The sequence below is a fragment of the Silurus meridionalis genome, chromosome 15 (assembly GCF_014805685.1).
Source record: "Silurus meridionalis isolate SWU-2019-XX chromosome 15, ASM1480568v1, whole genome shotgun sequence".
NCBI lineage: Eukaryota > Metazoa > Chordata > Actinopteri > Siluriformes > Siluridae > Silurus > Silurus meridionalis.
Window position 1 is genome coordinate 8913655 of NC_060898.1, and position 20347 is coordinate 8934001.

The 20347-nt window shown below is 37.1% G+C and overlaps 1 protein-coding gene across 2 annotated transcripts in view; it reads left to right on the forward strand.

The window, feature by feature from the left end:
- The window catches only part of col5a1 (procollagen, type V, alpha 1), a 77112-nt gene that overhangs the window by 43201 nt on the left and 13564 nt on the right, over positions 1-20347 (forward strand). For both annotated transcript variants that reach the window (XM_046868453.1, XM_046868454.1), the window contains exons 13-48: positions 2580-2669; positions 2926-2982; positions 3067-3120; positions 3209-3262; positions 4259-4312; positions 6176-6229; positions 6384-6437; positions 6593-6637; positions 7816-7869; positions 8083-8127; positions 8563-8616; positions 10481-10525; positions 10615-10668; positions 11084-11128; positions 11230-11283; positions 12019-12063; positions 12211-12264; positions 13071-13178; positions 13568-13621; positions 13705-13758; positions 13870-13914; positions 14018-14071; positions 15329-15373; positions 15851-15904; positions 16000-16053; positions 16264-16317; positions 17036-17143; positions 17671-17760; positions 17955-18008; positions 18380-18487; positions 18736-18843; positions 18978-19031; positions 19118-19171; positions 19394-19501; positions 19626-19679; positions 20027-20134. In XM_046868453.1, coding sequence (XP_046724409.1) covers positions 2580-2669; positions 2926-2982; positions 3067-3120; positions 3209-3262; positions 4259-4312; positions 6176-6229; positions 6384-6437; positions 6593-6637; positions 7816-7869; positions 8083-8127; positions 8563-8616; positions 10481-10525; positions 10615-10668; positions 11084-11128; positions 11230-11283; positions 12019-12063; positions 12211-12264; positions 13071-13178; positions 13568-13621; positions 13705-13758; positions 13870-13914; positions 14018-14071; positions 15329-15373; positions 15851-15904; positions 16000-16053; positions 16264-16317; positions 17036-17143; positions 17671-17760; positions 17955-18008; positions 18380-18487; positions 18736-18843; positions 18978-19031; positions 19118-19171; positions 19394-19501; positions 19626-19679; positions 20027-20134 — 2280 coding nt within the window. The remainder of the gene's footprint in view (positions 1-2579; positions 2670-2925; positions 2983-3066; positions 3121-3208; positions 3263-4258; positions 4313-6175; positions 6230-6383; positions 6438-6592; positions 6638-7815; positions 7870-8082; positions 8128-8562; positions 8617-10480; positions 10526-10614; positions 10669-11083; positions 11129-11229; positions 11284-12018; positions 12064-12210; positions 12265-13070; positions 13179-13567; positions 13622-13704; positions 13759-13869; positions 13915-14017; positions 14072-15328; positions 15374-15850; positions 15905-15999; positions 16054-16263; positions 16318-17035; positions 17144-17670; positions 17761-17954; positions 18009-18379; positions 18488-18735; positions 18844-18977; positions 19032-19117; positions 19172-19393; positions 19502-19625; positions 19680-20026; positions 20135-20347) is intronic.

Here is a 20347-nt window from a genome sequence, read left to right on the forward strand (position 1 = left end):
CTGGGGCTCCATCCTCAGCATTCTCCTACCGATATACCCCATGTCCCTCCTCCAAACCATCTCAGTCAGGCCTCTTTCACTTTGTGCCCAAAATGTCCTACGTGCGCAGTCCCTCTAATTAACTTGTTTCTAATCACTCCTAATCGAAGTCCCCGCATCTTCAACTCTGCCAGCTCTGCCTCCTGTCTTTTAGTAAGTGCCACTGTCTCTAAACTATACAACATAGCATGGCTCACCACAGTCCTATAAACTTTTCCTTTCACTTTTGCAGATACCCTTCTATCACAAATCACTTCTGCCACTCTTCTTCACCCACTTCACCCTGCCTGCACTCTTTTCTTTACTTCTCTAACACACTCTTCATTAAATTTCACTGTTGACCGCAGGTACCTAAACTCTTCCACCTTCACCAAAAATTCTCCCTGCAACTGCACCACTCCACTGACCTCCCTCTCATTCACACACATGTACTCTGTCTTACTCCTACTCACTTTCATTCCCCTTTATTCCAGCGAATACCTCCAGGCTCCTCTCAACCTGCTCCCTACTCTCACCACAAATAACAATAACATTCACAAAGATCATAGTCCAGGGAGACTCCTGTCTGACCTCGTCCGTCAAACTGTCCATCACCACTGCAATCAGGAAAGGGATCAGAACCGATCCTTGATGCAGTCCCACCTTCACCTTGAACCGCTATCCTCATACATGTCCTGCACCACTCTCACATACTTCTCTGACACACCTGATTTCCTCATACAATACCACAACTCCTCTCTCTGCAGCCTTTTGTACGCTTTCTCTTAATCCACAAACACACAATCCAACTCCTTCTGACATTCTCTATACTTCTCCATCAACATTCTCAAAGCAAATAAAGCATCTGTAGTGCTCTTCCTCAGCAAGAAACCATACTGTTGCTTACAGATGGTCACCTCTTCTCTCAGCTTGGCTTCCACTACTCTTTCCCATAACTTCATGGTGTGACTGATCAACTTCATTCCCCTGTAGTTACCGCAGGTCTGCACATCTCCCTTATTCTTAAAAACTGGTACCAGCACACTCCTTCTCCATTCCTCAGGCATCCTCTCACCTTCAAAAATTCTGTTGAGCAATCTGGTTAAAAACTCCACTGCCATCTTTCCTAAAACTCCACTGCCATCTTTCCTAAACATCTCCATGCTTCTACTGGTCATCTGGTCCAAACGACTTTCCACTCTTTATTCTCTTAATCAACACATTTCCATCTGCATCCTTCATTGCTCTAACTTGCAGCACATCATTTCCAGCTCGGTTCCTCTACATTGCCAAGCGATACAAATTCTTTTCTTTTTCTTTAGTGTCAACTTCTGATACAGCTCCTCATAAGCCTTTTCCTTAGCTTTTGCCACATCCCTCTTCACCTGCTGCCGAATCTCCTTGTACTCCTGTCTACTTTTCTCATCTCTTTGTCTATCCCAATTCCTTTGTGCCTCTTTCTCCTTATGCTTTCCTGAACTTCCTCATTCCACCATCACGTCTCTTTGTCTTGCTTTCTATTACCAGATGTTACACCAAGTACCTTCCTAGCAGTCTCCTTTATCACTTCTGCAGTAGTTGCCCGATCATCCAGCACCTCTTCACCACCAAGCCCCTGTCTGAAATCCTACCTGACACTAATCTTACACTACAGTCTTCCTCCTTTAGTTTTCACCATCTTATTCTTCTTTTAATCTTCACTTTCCTCTTCTTCTTCTTCACCTCCAAAGCCATCCTACAGAACACCATCTGATTCTGTCTAGCTACACTGTCCTCTGCCAACACCTTACAGTCTCCAAGCTCTTTTAGGTTGCATCACCTGCCTAGAACATAGTCCACCCTTGTGCAGCTCATATATGTCATCCTATGCTCATCATTTCCAAAATATGTATTTACCACTGCCATTTCCATTCATTTAGCAAAATATATCACCATCTGCCTTTCCACATTCCTCTCCTTAAGGCCATACCTACCCATCACCTCCTCATCACCTCTGTTCCCTTCACCTACATGACCGTTGAAGTCTGCCCCAATTCCATTTAGTCTCCGGTCATAGTGACAACATTTAAAGTACCAACCCTAACCTCCACTCTCCTACCCTCTCCTTTCCCTGCTGTCTCTGTAGATGTCTTCCCCCTCTCCCTCCCAATTTCAACCAGTACCCCGTTGGCTAACAATACCTGAGGCCGTCGTTGGTATCCTGAGCCTCAAACGATCTGGTATGAAATTCTGATTCGTGATCCGCATATTTGATTTGGCATGTTTTACGCTGGATGCCATTCCTAATGTAAGACTCCCTATTTATCCGTGCTTGGGATCGGCACTAAAAATGCACTGGCTTGTGCAACCTTAATGCCTAGGGTGCAGTCTTGAATTCTAATAAATGTATTGCACGCTCTCGTTAAGAGTAGTGACTCTGTTTAGCCACTAGGTGGCAGCATTGGCACAAAGACGTTTACCTCGACCTTACAGTTTGGCTCGTAGTTAGTACATTTAAAGTAATAATAATAATATTATTAACAATTCATAATTATTACTCTATTATTTTTCTGTCTGTCTAGTTCCGGATGAGCACAGGAGGAGATGGCCATAAAGGACCTGCAGTTTCTGCCCAAGAAGCTCAGATGCAGGCTATCATGCAGCAGGCCAGGGTATGCACACAAACACACACTTTCAATCAGATACATAAACAGCAAAATCCATGCAAGGCTTGAGGCTAGAACATTGTGTTCTGAGGAGTAATCCATATGTGCAGAGCTGCTAGCCAAGACTTCACAGAAAATCAAGTTCTGTCACAGCAGCTTTCATGCTCTGGCATATCCACTTTATTTCAGTTCATAAGCATACTGTACTTGCACACATTATTTGCACTAATTGCATGCATTATCTTGTCTGTAATCCGAATAGCTGGCAATGAGAGGTCCAACTGGTCCTATGGGTTTAACTGGTCGTCCTGGGCCTCAGGTATGGTTGATCCCTGTTTAATTTTTCTCTAGGTGTGTTTTTTTGCATATTGTCTTCATATTTTATTTTAATTTTAATTTTTAGGGTCCTCCTGGTGTTATTGGAATTAAAGGTGAATCTGGGGAGCAGGGACATCAGGTTTGTGCAACTACTTGAGTCATAATTACCTACCATTTTCCATGTCTAGAGGATTTTGGAATTCTAAAACAACAATGTGTGTGTGCAGGGTCCTCGTGGTTTAATGGGTTCCATCGGCCCTCCTGGAAAGCCTGGTAGAAGAGTAAGTTTGTTTTCTTTTAAAAGCTGTTTCTGTGGTATGTTCATATAGAGGTTTAAATATAAATATACATAGGCATAAATATTATCATTATCCAGTAATATCTGTCTTGAATAACAAAGTATTCACGTGTTAAATATTTTAGCAATTGCTTTTAAATACTAAATAATATTCCTCACATAACCCCTCTTATCTCTTACACAAGTACTAATATGTTTTCATATCTTCAGCACAATCACAAAATCCTCCATGCAAACCTTCAATTTTATATATACAATTACATATGTCGGCAAAATATATCAATAATATTCCAAACAAAACCATAATATCTCACACACAAACACGTACTGTATATACCACACACAATCGGTAATATCAGTAATCGGTAATATCTTTATCATTTATCAATGTCCCTATTATTATTCACACTAAAAGGAGATGCTAGTAATATGAAAGCTATCTTGTTTGTTTGTTTGTTTTTTTAATAGAGGTTAGTAGGCGTGTTACTCTGATTAGGTGTGTTGGTTTCTGTATATTTTGATTATGATGAATATGTGTAAAATAATGTAGTCTGATTGATGTATATTTCAGTACATTTTGAATAAATGTAATTATTTAAGTAAAGGTGCTCCAAGATGCTAAATATTCGCATAAAGCAAAAAACTCTTCTCAAATTTGTCATGTTGCTGGACACCCACATCTAGCCACCAACAATTGCTGTCACTTATGCATAAAAAGGTGCTAGCTGTTGTTGAACTTGAATAGTCTCTAGATTTAACGTGTCAGCAAAGGTTGGGGATGTAATTTAGGTCTGGAGCATGAGGCTCCTGTGTTGCCATGGGAATTGAGCAGTCTGTCAGTGGGTGGGTGAAAGCTGGGCTCGACCTGGTGGTTAGTGAGCAAGCCAGAAGAACAGGAAGTGGACTTAGAGCATAGAGAAACAGGGTTACTCACAAAGCAAAAGGTTAGCTTTTAAAGTGTGTCTGTGTTTATCAACAGGGTCGTCCTGGAGCAGATGGAGCCAGAGGCATGCCTGGACAAACTGGACCAAAGGTAAAAACATACACCACTATAACACATGCCTAATATTGTGTAGGTCTCGTTCAAAACAGCTCTGATTCATTAAGGCTTGAACTCCACAAGGCCTCAGAAGGTGTAGTCTGGTATCAGGCAACAAGACATTAGCAACAGATCCAATACATCCCATAGACCAGATTGAATCTGGGATATTTGGAGTCCATGTCACTACCTGACGTAAAAAGAAAAATATCATCCAACCTGACCACCTTTTTCCTTTGCTCCTTGTTCCAGTTTTGTTTCTCACTTGCCCATTGTAGCCTACTTTGGCAGTCGACAGGGGTCACCATGAGCACTTTCACCAGTCTTTGTCTATGTAGCCTTATGTACAGCTCTGTGTTTTGACACCTTTTATAACATTATTATGAATCATTATAACAATGTTAACTTTGTAGAACAGTAGCTCATGTGTGGGTTATGTTGCAGATTTATGCTGAAATGCTTTACATAATTTTTGTGCACAATAGTCTACACTCTATAACTCATAATGACATAGCAAAAGATTTAATATTTATTTAAAAAAAAGAAAATAACGTTGACATAAATTTTTTGTCCCTTTGCTATAAGATTAACTCAGGTGTCTCCCATTTCTCTGGATCATCTCTGAGCTGTTTCTACACATTGACTGAAGTCCAAATGCAATTGATTGGACATAATTTGGGAATGCAAACACACCTGAGTATATAATGTCAAACAACAAATGCAGATAAGAGCAAGTATGTCATGTCAATAGCAAGTAGCATTAGCAAAAAGCTAGGCGATTACCATTGTTGATATCTCTATTGTTGTATTGATTAAATATATATATATATATATATATATATATATATATATATATATATATATATATATATATACAGTGGAACCCGGTTAACTCGACAACCCTATTAAGTCGACGTTTTTGAAGTGGAACCGTCCGTTATATCGATCCGCACTGTGCAGCCGCAGAAGAACTCGCGAAAGTGGCGGAAAAATCAAGCCTTACAGCTGCTACAGGTGTTGTATTGTATACTGGTGAATCTCCGCTGTTAGTTAGTGCACATATGCCTTTTGTTGTTAAATGTTATGCGATGAACGGGAGGCGAAAGTAGAAGCGCAGCGCTGAACAGCACACGGGAGAACGTGGGATGAGCAGCAAAAGCATAGAATGAACACCGGCAGGATCGGGGGGAATCCGCGATGCGCTTTGGGAAGAAAAGCGCAGCCGGTGAGAGAGTGCCGGTGGGAAGACACGTACCGGGATACGCATGAGCGATAACAACAACTGCCGTGAACCAACATATACCAACAATAACGGATGGTGAGAGTGTAGAAGTTTAAATAGGAGTTGGTGATGATGCTAAACGAGCACCATATGTGCACGATTGAAGCCAGGAGCTTCAGAGAAAGCGGCCGAGAAAGCACCTGACACGCTGAAGGGGGCGCCGAAGGGGGCGTGGCAGGCGGATTCCTGACAGATAAACATGTACTGTATGTATTTTTATAGCATGCCTTCATCAAACAAATCGCGGCAACGCTGTTGTGTAAAAACCTTCAAAAACACGTGCATGCACATTCTCATTTATTAACGCACATCATGTACATAAAGAAATTTCAAGCACATTAATATATTGCCGCCATTTTGATTTCCGTTTATCTCGATCATCAGTTATCTCGATGCTTTATGGCAACCCCCTAGGACATGGACATAACCGGGTTCCACTGTATATATATATATAATTTACTGTTTACTTACTTTGTAAGTGGCAAGTGGCTATGTTGTAGTTGCCTTGAATGTTACAGGTTTTAGGTATGACCCTATCAGCCGTACTGATGTGTATGTGTTTGTGTGGTATGCAGGGAGACAGAGGTTTTGATGGTCTGGCTGGATTACCTGGAGAAAAGGGACACAGGGTAAGTGGCAATTAATATGAGGTGTTATTATTTATATTAATATAATATTTATTTATTTGTTTATTTACTTACCCTGTTACGAATTATTACATGTTTACAAATCCTTTTAAAGCTCAGGATCACATGAAGTTTATGGCATTGTTTTGTATTATAGGGTGAGTCAGGACCTCAAGGACCCCCAGGACCCTCAGGAGAGGATGGAGAAAGAGTGAGAAATGAGTTTTTTTACATACATTTTTTTATTTCTCCTCCCTTTTCATTAACTCATTCTTTTTTTTTTACCTCCATGCATTTATCTCTTACTGCTGCAACTTAAAACTTTAATCTGCAATCTCAGCACTGTTGTAATTTCTTGTTTTCCAGGGAGATGATGGTGAGGTCGGACCTAGGGGTCTACCTGGCGAACCAGTGAGAACCTTTTATTATTATGATGAGAAATGCAGGGATTAAATATGCAGAATAAAAAAAATCTAGTTCTGTAGGTCTGTATCAGCCAAATAGGAAGCCAGAGAACTAAAGAGTAGGTCTTTGTTAAGCTTGTTTATAAAGCATACATAAACCCTTAAGGTAGATTCACACATTACACAGCACTTGAAGCTAAGTAATTGTGTATTACAAAATCCAGTCAATCCAAACACACAACAAGAAAGTCACAGACTGCACTAAAAATGTATAAAGGCACTAAATATGTAGCTACTTTGTAAAAATCACTTAAAATAAGACTACTATTAACTAGCAGTGAAATCATCTGCATTTATCAAAAATGTACTGTACAGAGAATGCAGATGAATAATAGCAAAACAAAGGCAATAGTATCCAGCAGGTATCCAGAAATAGCTCTGCAAGCCAAATCAGTGAAAATGTTTCATATTCTGAAAATAGTTCTAAAGCAATTATATGAAGCACTAATAAACTAATATAAGTTAGTTTAAAATTTTAACTACTGGGTAGTGTCCTGTCTGTCATTGGCAAAATGCAAAGACAGATCATTCTGTGAGTGGAAATTCCTTAATTTGCTGCAATTTAAAATCACAATTCAGAATCTTTGTAAGTAGTATATTCAGTGAGGCCAGTAAACCATGTCTTGGAGTAACGCAATTTGTTGAATGTTAACTTAACTTGTTAATTTACAAAATAAATTTGTTAATTAAGTCCTACAAAAGTGCTAACAGTACTTTAAAGAGCCAAATATAACAATTATATGTACAATTTATTCATAAATCAGTAATTCTGTATATTGTATAATTCTATACAATGGCCAGCAGAGGCTGCTCAAGGCACACTGTATGAGGTTTAATTGCTTTGAAATAAATATAAACAGTATACACACACACACACACACACACACACACAAACACACAAGTCCTTGTAATTCTGTATTTCCATTGAATTGTTCGTCTCTGTAGGTGATTAATGCTATGTTGGTAATGCATCAGTAAACATAATATTTTGGATTTAGATAATATGGATTTAACTTTGTTGCTATTTTATTAAAAATCAAATGCTAATAAACTATTAGCATTAAAGTATTGATCGAAATGTGGTTTTCAAAACTTATCACCAACATCATTCCTTCCTTAATCCAGGGTCCTCGTGGTTTGTTAGGACCCAAAGGACCCCAGGGACCGCAGGGATCTCCTGTAAGTCTCACATTTGAATGTTTGTTCACATACTATTCTGCTGCATTTCTCGTTTATAAACATTTGTTTCTAAACAGCATGTAACTGTATAACAGTATTATGTTGCATCCTTGAACATGATAAAGTACTACTGATGGGGAATAAATAATTATAACTCAATAAGGTTTGATTATAGGTTCTTGTAATGTGATAATGTGTAATGTTTGTCTACAGGGAGTGACAGGAATGGATGGTCATCCTGGTCCAAAAGGAAACATTGTGAGTGTTTCTTACTCACACACACACACACACACACACACACACACACACACACACACACACACACACACACACATACACACACACACACAGTCTCACACAAAACATTATTTCAAAGTATTTAAAGTATAATTAAGGTATTCACTTTCCATTTTCAGACTGATATTTAGAGTGTGTGTGAGTGTGTGTGAGAGAGAGAGAGACAGAAAGATTGCCACAGTTGCTCATCAGGGACAAACTTACTTACAAAGAACATATTTACTTTTAATCACCACATTATCTGTGTAAAGCTGCTTTGAGACAATGTTCATTGTTAAAAGCGCTATACAAATAAAAATTGAAAATGAGAGAGAGAAAGAGAGAGAAGTGCATTTGATCTGTGTGCTTTTATGTTGGTGATCTTTCATGAATTGGTCGTTTTTTATTTTCCATCAGGGTCCTCAAGGTGAGCCTGGTCCTCCAGGACAGCAAGGCAACCCTGGTGCTCAGGTAAGCATGTGTACTCTCCTACTGCAAGATCAACTGAACACTAATGGTTACTTTACAAACTACTCAGATACTCACAACCCAACTAGCAATATCAATTGAGCACTTGGGTACAAATCTTGAGCACTAAGGTTTTAATTATTAATTTAAACAGTAATATAGATTTCAATACACATAAAGTTAATTTATTTCAGAGGAAATTGGAAATAATATTATCTTAATGAATTAAGATAATTAATTAATAAATATTATTATCTTCAATAGGATGAGAGTGGACTGTGTCATTATGTCATATGTCTTCTGCTGTTGTGGTCCCCAACCTTTTTTGCGCCACAGACCGGTTTAATGTCAGACAATATTTTCACAGACTGGCCTTTTGTCAGGCGCTAAGAACGTACTGGAAACCGAGTGAATTCAACGAAGGCCTTTTAATAAGAAAGCAAAAGGGCAAGGCTGAAAGCACAACAAAAAAGAGCACCCAACTAGGGTAAACTGAACTAAAGGAATAACTGTGGCAGATTGAGCACAGATAACACACAGAAGCTTGGAAGCTAAGCAAAAACCAAACGGAGTAGTTTGGGCAGTCCTGAATGTTCGAAAGCCTAAGCTGTAGAACGGACGATGATTATGTGGGTAAACGGGGTCTTTATAGTGTGGTGTCTGATTTGGACCAGGTGTGGATGATTAGTAAGTTGGTGAGCTGCTTGGAGTGATTGGAGGGTTTGGCGAGGGTGTGGCTGGTGGATCCCTGGAACCTTTAAGGTGTGGCAGATTAATACAACAAAATAAAATTATATTACTGGCAAAAAACTGGTATTTTCTAAATATAATAAGAAAACAAAAATCCACTGTGTTGTTTTTTTTTCATTTTGCTAGCTTGGGGGTTTCAATTTAGCGGTAATGTATTATGTGTTACCGGCCGGTCCGTGGCCTGGGGGTTGGGGATCACTGTTCTACTGTATATAGATGACAATATAACAGGATAACAATAATAATTGCATGCATTTACATGTTCTCAAATGTGTCTCCTGTTAGCCAGATTGAAATCCAGTTACTGTATCATGTGTATTATGTAACTGAGCTCATAGTTGTCAACTGTGACTCTTATGCACTACATGATCAACAGCTTAGGGCCATTGTCAGCAGGTGTAAGTCTCCTAGTTTAAGTGAAAGGCACATTTAATGCTAACACACCCAAAGACATCATGTACAATTGTGTACCTCCAACTTTGCGGTAACAACTTGTGAAAGAACCATTTATGACTTGAAAAGTTAGATATCACAATACTTTTTATGTATAAAACTGTATATTAGAGATTTTAGTGAACAGGTTAAAATCTGTTGTATCAGTTGGTGGCTTGGCACTTTGTTCATCCCCTCTGCTCAAATCAAGATTTTCCTAGGGAATCCCTCAGACCTAAGAATGTTTTGGATTATCCTCCCCATATCTTTGAGCCTCTCCATTCTTACAATCCATCCCAATATGTTGTCTAGTACTTGTCTAATATAAGTTTTAAATCCCAAATGCAATTTATTGTAATCTGACTATACATGATCCAAGTATCTCAATCTTATTTATAAAGGCCTATTGTAGGTTCCGTTTTTCATTTTAAACAACCAGTAGCCACACATGATCCCACTTTTTTAAGCTGCTCGTTGACTTTAAGCCGACTCATTTGTGGCTTCTGCTTGGTTGGAATGAAAACCTGCAGTGTGCATTGGCCCTTTCTAGAAAAGAGTGGACACCACCTGTCTAAACTTCTGTAAGCCTAAGCCTAAACTAAAAGTGACATCACTCAAGCGATAAATGCTGGACAAACATTTATGAAATGAGATAACTCGAACTTGAATGGACATCCTTTTACAGGGACTTCCAGGACCTCAAGGAGCCATCGGACCTCCAGGAGAGAAGGTAATGTGTGTTTGTGTGGGTTTTAATTAATCATCATTATATGAATGAAAGAATGAATACCAAAAGGTTATCCTCTATTATCTTTTAAGGGTCCAACAGGAAAACCAGGATTACCAGGCATGCCAGGAGCTGATGGACCTCCGGTCAGTGTGAAGGAATAAACACACACACACACACACACACACACACACACACACACACACACACACACACACACACACAGGAATATGAATACTATGGAAGGAAAGTCCAGCTGTTAAATATAATAATCTGTTATAAATGTAATTTATGTAAAAAATGTATACTTTATACTCTATGCTTTATGCAAATGTATGCCTATTATTAGTAAACCGATTCTCAACATAGTGCATTAACACTATTTATTATTGTAAATGTTTTAAAGTAATTATAGTGTTTTAAATTTGTAAATCATCAGGACATCAAACTGTGCCTTGGTATTATAACTTAAATATATAAACCCTGTTTTAATGATTTAACTATAACTGTTCTTATTTTATAGTGATATTTTTGTTTTTTATCTTTTACACACACTCGCAGGGTCACCCAGGGAAGGAAGGCCCATCTGGTGAAAAAGGTCAAATGGTAAAAATTTTTATTTATATTCTTTATCTCTCTGTCACATGATGATTCAAAGTCTGATATGATCACTTATTATTCCTTCTTATCTCTTTTCTGCATCTTAGGGACCATCTGGAGCACAAGGACCAATCGGATATCCTGGCCCTCGAGGTGTGAAGGTCAGTAAATCGTGACATACTCTTGGAATTCTACATTCTGCTTGTCTTTCAGAATAGCAAAGATTGTTCAAGATTTACAAACCACAATATTTCTGTTATTCTATATTTATTGAAGAGTTCTAAAAGTAGGCCAAGTTTCCTTCAAAATTTAATGATTGATAGAAGTCAAAGTAAGTACTCCAGTGTATAACTATTAAAGTTGCTTCTCCTACTGCTAAAAGATGCCCCATACCAGTTTTTTCAAAAGACATTAATTTAATGTGATTTTGGCAATAATGCTGGATGCAACAGACCATCTACATCTTTAAGGCTAATGATAAATTGATTTTAAAAACATTATTTTCCAAAGAAACATTTCATTATTAATGTGGTGGAGTTTGCTATAAGTAGATATTTATAATATTCAAATATGTTTAAATATAATAAAAAAAAATTGTAAAGGAGTCTCTGTATGTATGTATGTACCAAAACAGAAGTCATCACACCATCCTGTCAGTATTTGCTTTACTACAACACCATGCACAGTGATGTTTAATTCCTTATCTATGTCTACAAATATAAAACTAGATAATTGAACTGGGGATATTGGTCTGTATGGTTTTGCTTTTTTTATTTACTTTAGTTGCACATTCTTTAGTCTTAAAAAATATTCTCTCTCTCTCTCTCTCTCTCTCTCTCTCTCTCTCTCTCTCTCTCTCTCTCTCTCTATCTCTTCCTCTCTCTCTCTATTTCCAGGGTGCTGATGGAGTTCGTGGGCTAAAAGGAAACAAGGGTGAAAAGGTACAGTATTTTTTCATGTCATGTTTGTATACTTTATACACTGATCCAAGAGGCCATTGATTTGTCAAAACAAAACTGTTTGTTTTTAGTTATTAAAAAAAAATACACATCTCCTTCTTCTCCTTGATTTCTCATACTTTTCCCCAGGGAGAAGATGGCTTCCCTGGATTTAAAGGAGATATGGGTATCAAGGGTGATCGGGTAAGTTGTGTATTATTTTGTTTATCTTTGGTGCATTTTTTTACTTTTAACTAAGCACATAGACACACAAATCTATATTTAATGTAGTAAAGCAAGTCAAAAACTTTATCAAGTAAGCCTATGTGTGTCACAGAGTGATGACCCAGCACACATACTTGGTTCAGTTTTTAACTATAAAGCAGGTGATAAAAACGTTTTACGTATTGTATATACGTATATGTTCATTTAAGATCATATTTCTTGTCATTTACTGAGATCCAGTTTGCAGATGTTATGGAATGAATAAAAATTAATTAATTTTAAACTTTTCTTACTAGATGTTTGTATGCTATTCATTGCACATTACTTCCAATGATATTTAGATTTTAAAATGTTTCACAGAAATATGTAGTTAAACCAGCATGTCATGCGGTTTAATTTTTACAGCAATCAAAATAGCCTTGATTTTTAAGCCAAATAGATTCCCAGATTTGTATGGATACAGTTAATGCACAAATTCGCACTCATTTATCCATGAAATATGGTCATGATATGATCACCATTTACCAAATATTAATTGGGTGATTGGTCATTCAGACCAGCAACAGGGACATAGTAACATGTGATACAGCTTCAATGCTGCACATTTCACATTTATTTTATCTACATATATACTATTAATATTTAGGTTTTTAGGTTTTTTTTATATTTACTATTTAGCATTTGATATTTAAATTGTAAACTAGTCTTCCAATTTTGATTATGTAATGTTGAGTTCTTAACATATTACTCCAACAACACTAATAATGTGGGTATGTGCATTTTAGGGTGAGGGTGGACCTGCAGGACCCAGAGGAGAGGATGGTCCTGAAGGACCTAAAGGACGTTCTGGCCTTCCTGGAGATGCCGGACCTCTTGGACCAAATGGAGAGAAGGTGTGTGTGTGTGTGTGTGTGTGTGTGTGTGTGTGTGTGTGTTTTTTACTTACTTTTTCTTGTTTTGTATGCTTTAAAATAAGGGATCACTTTCTAGATGCATTGCAATTTTTTCATTGATAGACAAAATGCAGTAATCAAGCTTTTTCATAAGCTTATGGCTAGCTAAATTTTGTTTGTCTATCACATTGAAGCAAATTAATTTTTTTTTTTTTTCTGTCATTATTTCCTTTCATTAATGTAACATGTAATGACACGAAGATTAGAATTGATGGAAATTATACTGTGTATAAAAAAACATTAAAATATATGTGTTGAGTTAGTTATTACTATACACCAAGGTACTATACACATTCACTGAAATAATTATAATATATATCATCTTTTAGGGCAAGCTTGGTGTTCCAGGATTGCCAGGATATCCTGGAAGGCAAGGGCCAAAGGTAGGTTTTGTGGATCTAATAGCCTATTTTTCCTTGACATACAGACATGTTCTTTCATCGTCTGTTTCCCCTTTGCTTTACAGGGTTCTCAAGGATTCCAAGGCTTCGCAGGAGCCAATGGAGAAAAGGGAACAAGGGTATGGCAGTGTGATGATGAGCAAACCACTTCATTCTATATAAACTAAAGTAAACTGTGTAACTGATTATGTCTCTAACTGTCATTTGCGTTTGTTTCTGTCTTCCTTTAGGGAATAGCTGGAAAGGCTGGTCCACGAGGACAGCGAGGACCTACTGTAAGATTCTTCCTGCCTACAAATAGATGGACATTTAAAAAAAAATTACTCCATGGAATATAGTGCTTATGCTGCCATCCTGATGTCTTTTTTTTTTCTTCAGGGCCCTCGAGGAGAAAGAGGCCCTAGGGGACCCACAGGAAAAGCAGGACCAAAGGTAGCTTTTAATTTCCCGGGAGACATGTTTATTTGTAAAACATTTTGATCCCCTTTATACACAAATTTGTATTTTACCAGATTGAATTGTATATTTGTGAAAAAACAAATATACTGCATCTTGTAATGCACTGCTAGTTTATAAAGACAGCATCAGTTTGCATTCCATACTAAGTAATACAGTTCCATCGCAAGGTACAGTAATGGAAGAGCATTGCCGTTTCTTTTGTTTTGCTATACACTAAGGACATCTGGGATTAAGTAAAATCTTATATGAGATGATCGATTGTAATTGTGGAATTTGTTTACTGATATACACAATTGGAAGTGTTAAACATAATTTATTTGAACCCACCATTAAAAGAGTGGATCCTTGTTTGAGTCCTGGTTTTTGCCTGTGAAGAGAAAAGCAAACCATTTTAAAACTGAGAAAAGATTTTTAATGTCCTAAAAAATAGAAACCACTGGAGTACTATCGACCAGAGATCAAACTGGTCAGCTAAGGTAAACAGCAGCAAAAGAAAGTTCCAGAAACAAGTCATTGACGTCACTAACCAACTCCACAGGGCAGGGGTTAAGGTCTTACTATCCACCTTTCAAAGAAGACTTTGAAAGCAGAAATATGGAGACAGATAAGGCTAGTTTGGAATTGGAATTGCAGTGAGTGGTAAAAAGTTCTGGAACCAGAATTAACATAAGGAAAGGATATGCGCATGGTCCCAGAAATATTTGATAAGCACAGTGGAGCTAGTACCATGGCATCTGGTATGATTTACCAATACTCATCATTTTATCTCAAATCCAAATCTGTTCAGTATAGTCAAAAAGATTGTTTTTGCTGTTCCAAAACTTTTAAAAGTGATGTCATCAATTTGTTTTGGTTTTTTTTTGTTTTGGTTTTTACATGCAATTAAATACATTTATATGAGTTTGTATTTTTCTGCAGTTCTGGTGATAACTGAGGAAGCTTCGTTTTGTCCAGAAAATGGTTGCTAGCTAACACTTCTGATTTAAATATATGTTCTGTGGATGTCAAACCTGTACTATTTTTAGATTTTTATTTAACTATTAGTATTACAATGACAAGGATTGAGTCTATTAAAAGGTGGTCAGCTGTAAATAGTTATAACTTTTTTAGACCAGTAAACATGTATTGGTTTGCTTTTTTGGCATTTTGCATTTTATGAACCAATTGGACAAAAAAAGCATGAAGGGGTGTGAACAGTGAACATAAACATTTTTCATTGTTTCTCCACAGGGCAACTCAGGAAGTGATGGACCCCCTGGACCACCTGGTGAACGGGTATGCATTTACAATACTTTTTACTTTTTACCTAGCAAATCTACAATCTATAAATCTAGGTGTACACACACAAAATGTAATTGAATATAATTTAACCAAATTTATTTATATAATTGCTCCAATTATTACACTTTTTTTTTTTTTTTGCTGATGCCATCCCATATCCAAACTCACATTTCTTCTATATTGCAATGTGCAAAACACACTAGTGGCACAACTCTTTACACCAAAAATGTACACTATTAAGAGCTGTCAAAATGGTCAAAACATGGAAAACAAGGTTTTTAACATATACAACACCAGGCATTGGCAATATGCCTGACAACATATGCAATGCAACATATAGAGCAAAACCCTTAAGTAAACAAGAAACGAATACTTCTGCTCATGGGTGTGTTGTTATGGTCCAGCTGCTTACAGAGGAAACTTTTACTCTAAGAGAATGTAATATATTTGTGGGTCATTTGTGTTCTGCAGGGTTTGCCAGGACCTCAGGGATCAACTGGATTCCCTGGACCTAAAGGGCCTCCTGTGAGTGACATTTGCAGTGGAATGGAAAAAGGAATAGTCGTATTTTCAAACTTTTATTTTTTTTCTCTGATCTATCCACTGTCTATGTTTCTCAGGGACCAGCTGGAAAAGACGGACTGCCCGGGCACCCTGGCCAGAGAGGAGAGACAGTGAGTCATGCTACACGCACACACACAGACTGTCCACCTGTCTGTCACCTGTCTTCTCTCTCTTACATGTACCTACTCTCCATGTCACCTGTCACCCATCTGTCCTTCAAACATTCCCTTTATTTACAATCCAAACATATTTCCCTCTTCCTGTATAATTTCCTGTATCTGCACTATTTATTCTGACTCATTAACTTGTCTGCTCCTCAGGGTTTCCAAGGAAAGACTGGACCACCCGGACCTCCAGGTGTGCTGGGACCTCAGGTGAGTCTAAACACACACACACAAACACACACACACACACACACACACACACACACACACACACACACACACACACACACACTCTAGCCCTTATCTTACAGCAAATGCTCCATATTATAAGCACCGCACAGACATTGTGTGGATTTAAATATAATTTTCGAAATAGTTTTAAATCCACCAATTATTTATCTGTCATGAGCTTGTTAGCTTTGTTCACAGTGCTGTTAAGGCTAAGACTAATGTGTAATAATGCCAGTGGTGGACGAAGTACATAAACTATGAACTTAAGTTAAAGAAGAGATACAATAGTAATAGTAATAAAATATTACTCCAGTAAAAGTGTACTTTTATTTGAGTAAAAGTACCAAAGTATTTCCCTTCAAATGTACTTAAGTATAAAGAGTACTATTATATAGCTATAATGTCCTATTTTTATTTTATTTTTTTCACAAGACTCTTGCTTAATCAACTCAGTTTATATGAAAAGACTCTAATATTACTCTTAGCATTCTCTTAATAGAATAATATTAATTAGTCAAACACTGAATGATATCTATTAAAATTATCATAAACCCAAAACTTTTTGAACTACTTAAAAAACAATTATGCAAGTAAGTTATTTGATATTGAAATGTATTGAAGTTATTACATTTACTTCCTTACTGTCCACCTACTACAGTACCCAAAACTCACTCATTACCAATTTATCACTGCATAGGGACCAACAGGTGAAACTGGACCAATGGGAGAGCGTGGCCATCCTGGACCTCCAGGACCACCAGGTGAACAAGGTCTGCCAGGACCTGCTGGTAAAGAAGGAGCTAAGGTAAGAAAACGATGAATGAATGATTACTTAAATCGGTACCACCACGCTCGTAAATATAATTCATGGTTGTAATGCTAAAACCATGAGAATTCATTTTTAATATATACATTTAAATGCATAATATTATAAATGCTAGCTACAAGATACAAATATGTTTTCTTGATGTTGCAGTGGATTGCTTCCTTATTCCTCCTGACAAATGCCAAATGTTTGAATAAGTGTGTGAATGTGTATACATGGTGGCCTGCAATGTAGATGAATTAAATTGTTACAAGTTTACAGTTTTAACATATTAATTTACAAATGTAATATATGCCCTATGTAAGAATCCAATTTGGTTGGCCACCAAGCATTGATTTTGTTTACACAGAAGTCAAGCTATTTTGATGTTTAATATATAATATATAATGAAAATACCTATTTTAGCTGTTTGTTTAAAAAAAAAAAAAAACTTTTATATTATTTTTTAACATTATATTTCTTTACAGTTAGCAGCATATATTTTGTCTGGTTGATTATGTATTTAGGGAGATCCAGGTCCTGCAGGGCCAGCTGGTAAAGATGGACCCCAAGGACTGCGAGGTTTTCCTGGAGAGAGAGGGTTACCTGGGCCTGTTGTGAGTTACATTTACAACACTTAGTTTAAATTTGATACCGGTGCAATTAAGATAAATACAAACATTATTTGTATAATTTTGCAACAAAATATTTTGTTACATAAGTTGCACATATAAATATACAAATAAAACAAGAAAATTAATTTGTTCATAATATTATCTATATCTATTTATAATATTGGGGTTTTTTGCAGGGAACTGCAGGTTTGAAAGGGAGTGAAGGACCACCGGGTCCACCTGGGCCTGCTGTAAGTAAACAATTTACTCCATCTGTCTTTTTCTCTCTTCCTCTATCATTTCTCTCTCAGTCTTTTTCTATTTTCACTGCCTCTTTTATATTCACTGTTTTACTTCCTGTTTCCTTTTTTGTGCTCTGCCCTACACAAAGGCTTTTCAGTAAGTAAATATGTGTACAGTAGGTTTGTCTTTTATTCTAAATTTCTCTCTCTCTCTCTCTCTCTGTAATAATGGATATTTCTGACATGACATTTAAAAAAAACTTTAGATAAATATTACAATAATTTTCCATTCTAAAAAGGCTTTCCCGACATGACTACTCTAAATTACTGTTGTTCTAACATTTATTACAATTTATAATTTTTGTGTGTTTTTTCTCCAGGGTTCACCTGGTGAGCGAGGACCTGCTGGTCCAACAGGTCCCACTGGACCACCTGGACGCCCAGGACCTCAGGGACCCCCAGGGCCTGCTGGAGAGAAAGGTGGACCAGTAAGTAGCACAGTCTTTGTGCAAATGTCCTGTTATAGCAGCAAATAACCCAGCCCTAACCTCAATCGTAACCATAGACCCATATTTTAAAGCTTAAATGTAACATTTGTTAAAACTCCTACTGAAGCCTGGAATATAATTTCTAACCCTAAACTTGAATCTATAACATACAAATTCCTTTTATATGCGTAAGTGGTAATTACCGTATTTACAGATCGTCCGATCAATTAGGCTGTTTATTTCTTTAGGGAGAAAAAGGACCTCAAGGCCCTGCTGGTAGAGATGGTATTCAGGGTCCTGTTGGTTTGCCTGGTCCTGCTGGACCTCTTGGACCTCCAGGAGAAGATGGAGATAAGGTATGGCTGCCCTTAAGGACCACAATTCTATTCTGCCTTTATTTTAAATAACATTTTATTTCCAAAAATGCCAATAATTATATATAAATACACATTGGTCACTTTTGCAGTAAAAACTATCTTGCATTTGACAGGGTGAGATTGGTGAGCCTGGTCAGAAAGGTGGCAAAGGAGATAAAGGAGAACAGGTGAGTATATATATTCTTTTGTTTCTGTTTATTTCATTCTCCCTTCAGTGGTTGTAATAAATAGTATTTTTGTTTTTGATTTTTAGGGTCCTCCTGGGCCAACCGGTCCCCAAGGACCAATTGGTGCACCTGGTCCTGCTGTGAGTATTGCTCATCTATTTGTTTATATATTAAAATATTTTTTCAGATATTTTATTATTCAAATATTTTAGCATCCTACAAAATATTTATTATATATTGTCTTGATATGCTACTACTAAAGACCAACATCAAACACATTGGCATTCTAAAAACCACTGAGCATGTAAAGTGTATTATAAACTATTTTATATTTTAAAAATTTCCTTTCTTTTTCACTGTAGGGAGCTGATGGAGAGCCTGGTCCAAGAGGACAGCAGGGCTTGTTTGGGCAGAAAGGAGATGAGGGACCGCGAGGATTCCCTGGGCCACCAGGACCTGTTGGCCTTCAGGTGGGAATCTACTAACACAATATACACAAAATTAGCATTTAATATTGCTGTCTTAATTGCTTATAATAAATGCAATTAATAAATGATGAGGAAGAATATAACTTCTGGGTACTTTTGCACACAGGGTTTGCCTGGACCTCCTGGTGAGAAAGGAGAAACTGGAGACGTTGGTCATATGGTAAGAATAAATTACTTAAATTCCTCAATTCATTTTTTGCCATTGAATAAAATGTTTTGTGTAAATTGTTTTACAGTACTTAGCAGTACATTTGAACAACAGTAAAACTTATATTCTAATAGTAAACATTTTAATACATATGTACTACTGTATATATTTTTACTTTTTTCAGCATAACTAAAAAATGCATTATAGTCTTTGCACTATTTATTCTTTTTTTTTTTTAAATGGAAGTAGGTCAGTTTGACCCAAATAAAAGATAATTTTATGCTTGAACAGGAGTCTGAATTTAATTCAATCCCATTTGCGTGTATCTTCTCATTTCTTTCTCTTTCTTTCTATCTCAGGGTCCACCTGGTCCTCCAGGTCCCCGAGGCCCCTCTGGACCCCCAGGAGCTGATGGACCCCAGGGACCCTCTGGAGGCATTGGAAACCCTGGAGCTGTGGGAGAGAAGGTTTGAAAACTGAAAAAAAAAAAACATTTTAAACAGAATTAAATGTTTTAGAAGAAAAATGGAATATCATTTATTTTTCAATAATCCTGTTGAACACTGCCAAGACAAGACTGCTTTTAGATTACCATGTAAAAAGTAGTTAAAAAATTGTAGTGAAAGGTTACATATCTGTATTCTAAAAGGTTTGGAAGTGTCATGGCAGAGTTTCATTTA